A 7,022-nucleotide genomic window follows, 5' to 3' on the forward strand; every position below is an offset into this window, starting at 1 on the left:
GTAACTTTGATTAAAAGCTACAACCAGTCTGCATTTATCTCAAAAAACATTACATTTATATTATGGCTACAACTAACCGTTATGTTCTGGCTAAAAAAGGGGCTTCCTATTTTCTTTACGGGAAAGAAACTTTTATATCAGCTGGGTTTGCTTGTATTTGTCCAGCCAGCCCTAATATGTACAAGGTAACAGTGACGTTATTTCCCTTGAGTAACCACTACACAGTTTCACGTTGCACCTGGGTTTGTATTTTTAAGCTATCAAGGAAATTATATTAAAGGATTTTCACTGATGATAATTTTGTTCACTATTATTGTGATATAGTATAAGTAAGACCCTGTAAACTGTAGCATATGGGCAGAGAGTGATGTAAAGCTATTTTTTTTCATAAATGTAAAGTTTCATTTGTATAGCTCTGTTGGGCTTTCTTGAGAGGGAAACGATTTTCAGGCTACGTTTATGTGCACTTTTTTGGCAGCTTTGTCAGATGCATCTCCAGTTTCAATTGGCTATTTGTACATTTTTGGCACTTTACACATTACTGTACATCTAATTCCCAGTGATACTGTTCCTGATGGAAAACCAGTCATTATTTTAACTTTATTGCATAGGAAAAGCTCAAATTGTTAAACATATTTCCAAAATAATTTTCACTGTACAGTTCAGTGGTCCCAGAGCTCTTGTTATCAGATATTAGTGGGAATACCAAGGTAAATGATGAATTATGTTTTCTTCACAAAATAAAAATAAGAGTAAATGCTGTGAAAACACAGCCAGACTTCTTTTCCAGTCAGGATACTCAAATCTCGTAACACATGCTTTTTTAAAAAACAGCCTCTGACCTTTTGAATCCTAACAAAATTCACTTCTAAAAGAAACTTGAAGGAAAGTGGTCATCCCCAACCCCAATTCCCCCTGCTGGTTAGATCCTCAGACAAGCATAGTAGATGTCACATCTCACACCTCATCAGCACTGCTCAGATGTTCTTGCTCCCAAATCTTGTGAGATACTGAGCACCTCTGCACAAAAGGTTTCAGAGTAACAGCCGTGTTAGTCTGTATTCGCAAAAAGAAAAGGAGTACTTGTGGCACCTTAGAGACTAACCAATTTATTTGAGCATGAGCTTTCGTGAGCTACATGCTCAAATAAATTGGTTAGTCTCTAAGGTGCCACAAGTACTCCTTTTCTTTCTGCACAAAAGGTGCTTGCCTCCCATAAGATCAGGCCCTTTGTTTGTAGCAAATTGATTAGCCTTTGGCAATAATCGCCTTCCTCAGGGCTTAAACAAACCAAACATTTACACTTCCTTATAGAGCAGATGTTTCCCATTAACAGTCATGACATTGCCCCTTTCCCTGTGATTAGTAGGATTAATCCTCAGAACTCTTTCAATGCACTCGCTCAGCATCAATCAATATGATTCCCTAGAATGCTGCTACACTTCTTAAAACAATACATTATATAATCTGTGGTGTATGTAATCTGTTCTAGCATTGCCCATCACTCATGAAATTTTGATTTAATGTGGATGTTTTGTATTGTTTTTTGTGCTCATCTAATGACTCCGGCAATTAATTATAAGAACTGTTAATAAACAGATTTAAAAATTAAATATTAAGCAACAGATGATGAATGTTTGTAATGTTGTCTAAAATGTATCCTATAGCTAGTCTGATTTAAAAAATAAAGATAACTGAGTCACTGATTAATGAATGATGAATTAGTAGATTGCAGAAATCTGGGGTGTTTGCATTACTTGGATGGTGGTGGTGGCATGCCAATATTTAAAACAACTAGGGATAGTCCAATGATTAGAGAAGAAAACTGGGATTCAAAACTACATGTTTTTTTATTGCCTGGCTTTGCCACTGAATTTCTGTTTCACTTTTTACAGGTCAGTTAATCTGTGTCTCAGTTTTTAACCCATTTTTAATCTGGGAAAAATAATACTATTCTAATTGAGATCCTTAGGAAACAGATTAGAAATAGCTTTGCATAAGTGACTGTTTTCTCGTTTTTTTTCCCTATAAAGGGCTGGCTATTGCAAGCATTTAACATCTTTACCATTAAGAAATCAGTGGCAAAATGTATGACCCAAAGTAGGCTGCAGTTTTGCTATGGCTGTCTATAGGTTGAAATAAATAATATTTATTTATTAAACCTTTTCCTTTGTCTGAGACAAAGGCCTGCCACACGGTACTCTGTGTGAATGTACATAAAGTCTGACATACCAAGATTATAATGTGAGGCACATGCATGACTAATGCCTTTGAATGTTATCTTTGCAGTTAAATTCCACTTTTTTAAAATCATTTTTAGGTATTTACTGCCAGGACCTTCACAGTTAATCATGAAAACATCCTCCAACTTTATCTGCACTTCATCTGGAATGCCTCGCTCTAACATATTGTTTGCACCCAGGTATAGCCACTTGTGAAACAAAGAGAAGAGTGCCACGCTTGATAAATAATGGCATTCCATTTTTCCACTTTAAATTTGTGAGGGAGCTGAGTATAAGCACTGTTATATATTTGCTACAGTACATAAAATTTAGCTGAAATCCTACTGTAAAAGCATAACCTTTCTGGAAATCTAATAAACATTGTTAAGTTGTTTACACAAATATGTGAATGTCCAGATCTTGCTAAGTTTATAAGTAATTCCTTCCTACTAGAAATGTTATTTTTGCTGCAATATATAAAATTGAGTTAATCTTGAAGATCCTATTACAGTGTTTAATTAGGTACAATATCTTTTAACTTGAAATATATTTATTGTAAATCATACTGTTCATTCTCTCCTAGATAAGCCTGTTGTAGAACAGTAATGGTAATTAAATATAAGTCATCTGATCATTTCTATAGCACATTTTAAAATATTGTAAAAGCAAGATCTAATATACAGACGTTTGTATTTCTCCTATGAAATTACAAGGTATGTGTAATATTGTTTTTCAGTAAGGACATAAAGTATCTTTTAGTCTAAATGAAGACAGTCCCGAGGGTAAATATTCAAATATGCCAGTTCTGGCAAATAGCTTCTAGTTGGATCCTTGTAATAAAACAGAAGGCAACGGTTATTGTCAGATCTTCCTTCAACCTTCTTGTGTCTTGTGCCTTTCAGTTTCATTTGGGATCAAGTAGTAACCTACAACTCATAAAAGAGCCATGCATATTTTCTTCCATTCTGCTGCACAAGTGATGAAGCAGACATTTTTCAGAATTACTGCAGTGCAACAGTATCCTCTCTAAATCTTAAAATAGTATGATTTGGTTTGGTTTTCACTGTAGGGTGCATTATATATTGTAGAATGTATACTCTAATGTATACTCACAGTATTTTCTAGACTTGCTGAAATCCTAACAAAATGGTTGAAGGTACAATTAATTAGATTTGTTACTCAAATTCAGCTTTGCAGACCTGGCTGAGTGACACAATAAGAACTTGATATGTTCATGAGCCAGATCCTGAAGGCAGAGGTGATTTGAAGTGTGATCTACAAAACATAATTTTAAGAGTCTCTCAATATCCACACTTGTCCCATTAATCCCTATACATCAGAGGTCCACAAACTGTGGGGCATGCTCCCCTAGGGTGGGGTACCAAGGAACATTTGGAGGGGGGTGTGGCGGGCTGGGTCAGCTCCCACAGGGGGCAGGGAGGAAGGGTCACTGAGCCCCATTGATAGCTTTGTTCCAGCCATGGCCCCAGCTCCGTGCCTGATCCCGTCACAGCCTTGGCACTGCTCTGCATTTGGCTGGGGGCTTGGCTTCCAGCCCGCACCGTGGCCCAGCTGTGGCCCTGCTCCCAATTCCACCCCAGCCTCGGACCCTGGCCATGGCTCCATCCCCAGGCCCAGACCCACCCCCAGCTGCAGCTCCAGCCTCAGACCCTTACCCTGTCAGCGTCCCCTTCCCCTAACCATGACCCCACTCCTGGCCATGGTTCCGGGGGGGTGCAGACAGAGGGAAGGGGGCATAATCCTCAAAAGTTTGGGGACTACTGCTGTACATGTACATCCTAATAAGTAATTTTTAAAAATAATCCAGTTTGTAACCAATTAACTGCCTTGTTCCTGTTTGGTGTCAAATGCCTGTTCACTCACTAGTGAAAGTGGTCTTTACAAAAACATTTTTATAGTTATTTTCCAGAGACAACGTACTAAATAGGGTGGTAGCCTAATGGTCTTTCTACCAGAGCATTACATGCTTTTTCCTAGTCACTGACTAGGGAGATGAAAATTTCTCTGGGATTGATTTTTGAAACCTTGGCCAGAGCCTACCAAATAGGGAATTTTGACATCTATGCTTTTGCCTATCCAAGTTCCATACCTGTAGGATGACATTCATAATAGTATGACTGTTTCCTAGATTTTTTAAATGTATTATGCATTTACAATTTGACTCTGAGGCTGATCAGATACAGACAATCTACTAGTCTGACAGAATCTCTTCCTCTTCCATGGTAATGCTGGGTTGCTCACACAGCATGCTCCCATCAGTCCACTTGATGTATCGCTGTGGGCCATACAGTGGTGACAGCCGATAATGCAAATTACATAGGTTTTACAGGTAATCACAACAAAATCCGTAAATCCGTCCCTCCAGGGAGTGCTAATGTACAGTGGTCTCCACAGTATTCTGCTTTTGGCCATAGGGGAAATTTGGATCAGTGTCCAAAGGTGCTGAGCAAGGGGACTGGGCAGTCTCTCTGGCTAATTTTGCCAGCAGTAGAATTTTTAAATATAGGGCATTAAGAACAAATATGCAAGCTACGTAGAACTAGAGAAATCAAGGATATGTGTGGGATGTACACAAATGTATCAAGTGATTGGTTTGTTTTCAAAAATGATTTTAGCTGATATTTCATTGTGTTCTTATTTCTGATGAGCCATGCTGGAGTGGTATATAGTTATTAAATCAATATCTCAACAGAATACAATAATCCTAAATACTTTTCATCTCTGCCAAGTGTACGGGCTGTCTACTCTATAGTTAAAGAGGACTGTGTCAGGGACAGTTAGAATCAGGTTCTATATGGTAATATAAACCAATTCACCAGTCAGTGCATCAAAGCTCCCAACAGCAGCAAAATTTCAGTTCCTTTTTTCAAGGATAGGTTTATAAGTCAAAACCAAGACAGTCTAACTTAAACAAGTAAACCACATCCTGCTGGTTAGCCCATTTCAAAGTCCTTTTCCTTCACCCAGGGCCTCCTGCAGATCTCTCTGTAATTGGGCTGCTTGCTGTTCTTTTATCTGATGAGGAGGTAATCTGCAGGCTATCACCTGATTCCTGACCTCAAACCCGTCACCTGATAGGCAGCTAATTAATCATAGGTGGAGCTAAGCCTATCCCCCTTAAAGGGCCAGCCCAACCTGTGAGCAGGTCCACAACTATATTTCCAAATTGTATTAGAGTCTTAGACATGTTTTAACCAAAAGAGGGGGGATGTGGTTGTAATTGCACTATATGTACAACAAATGACTAAAATAAAACTAGTTGTATATAACTTATAATAAATTATCACAAAGAAAATGCCAAATGATATAAAAATAAGAGTTTTGCATAGCTTTAGCATATGAATTCTATATATTTTAGATTAATACGATGTTTCCAAACCTGTAGGATAGACCTCCACTATAGCCCTTAGGGAGGCTTGAGAAGAGACCCACGGGAGGCAGGGAAAACTGTATTAGCCTGGATCTATTCTAACTGGCATTGCAACTCTGAAAGGATAATGAACAGTAGCAGCCCAGATTCTCCTTCTTCTAAATAAAAGTACTCATTTTGCTCAGCCCACTGTGTAAGAGAGTTCACAGGATAAGATACACTAATTACTACAAATAAACTGCAGGTTTCATTTTTTGAAAGTCCTGGAGACAGCCACCTTGCGAAAACAATAAATCCCTTGTTGAGGGACACACTAAGCCTTCTGCTTTAGTAACTTTACAATCTTGAAAAATTGTCGATATTTAGACAAATTATACATTTTTACAGTGTGTGGGGCAGCAAATGTAGGGTTTTCCCATTCAGTGTTATAGCAGATGCTCAGTGAACCAGAGTCCTGCCATCCATTTGAAAACATAACTTATAACCATAGTCCCCTCCCCGCCCTGCCAAAACCTAGCCCATTATGTGGATTTTGTGCATTGATAGGAGAGCAGATTTTTTAAAAGTCTGAAACTGTCTGCTTATTCTCTCTCTCTCTCTCCCCCTGTTCCTCCTCCCACTCACCCTTAGTTTACCAGAAAGCAGACACAATCCTCAGGTATCTGGACGTTTATAGCTGTCATATACCTGGGAGCTGACTCTGCACATGTGTTTAGCTCCCATTCTAGACCATCACAGTTACATGTGCTTCCGGCTTCTTTGGAGAATTGTTCCTAGAAATAGCTTCTAAATATTGAAACTAATTTAGAAACTGGTTTGCTGTCTCTTATACTGTGTGCTAGTGTAAAAATGACTATACTTTAAGGCAGGATTGACACTTCTAGGACCACACTGAGAAATACCAATTGCAAAAACTTAAGAAGACTTCACACTTTATTTGTGATGACAAGCAATTCTTACCTTATGAACGTTTATGATGATGATACTTGCTCTTACCGCCTTTACTGGGAGAAAATTCCTATTGAAATCTGTAGGTGTTTTGTCTGTATGGACTAGAATTGGCTTCTAGGAGCGAGCAAAATGGGTGCCATTTTCCTTAATGGAAAAGCTAGTGGTGCAAATATGTTAATAGTTTGAGTGTTTTAAACAAAGCACTAGGCCCAGTAATTTCCCACCCTAAAAAAAGTGCAATATAAAACTGCTTTTGCAGTTCTTGGTAACAAGCTCAGGAGTCCAAATATAAAGGCAGAACAGCATAGAAGGCACTATACGTTAAGCATTACTTTTCCAAGGTAATGTAAGAAAAGAACCTAATAGCCCACTTGGTGGACTTTGGCCTTCAGGGTAAAGTTCTGTCTGAAAATGAATTTCTTGTCTTCATTATAGAAAAATCAGTCTACACTATGGCA

General features: G+C 38.4%; 1 protein-coding gene across 7 annotated transcripts in view; it reads left to right on the forward strand.

Moving 5' to 3' along the window:
* TTLL7 (tubulin tyrosine ligase like 7) overlaps positions 1 to 3,080 on the forward strand; it is a 105,639-nt gene extending 102,559 nt beyond the window's left edge. For 4 of the 7 annotated variants that reach the window (XM_073357227.1, XM_078854100.1, XM_078854102.1 and 1 more), the window contains one exon: positions 2,321 to 3,080. In XM_073357227.1, the coding sequence (XP_073213328.1) occupies positions 2,321 to 2,438 (118 nt within the window). In that variant the 3' untranslated portion in view covers positions 2,439 to 3,080. The remainder of the gene's footprint in view (positions 1 to 2,320) is intronic. The other 3 variants (XR_013636194.1, XR_013636195.1, XM_078854103.1) reach the window with 3 other exon arrangements.
* The last annotated feature ends 3,942 nt before the right edge of the window (positions 3,081 to 7,022 follow it).

The sequence above is a fragment of the Lepidochelys kempii genome, chromosome 8 (assembly GCF_965140285.1).
Source record: "Lepidochelys kempii isolate rLepKem1 chromosome 8, rLepKem1.hap1, whole genome shotgun sequence".
Classification (NCBI taxonomy): Eukaryota; Metazoa; Chordata; order Testudines; family Cheloniidae; genus Lepidochelys; species Lepidochelys kempii.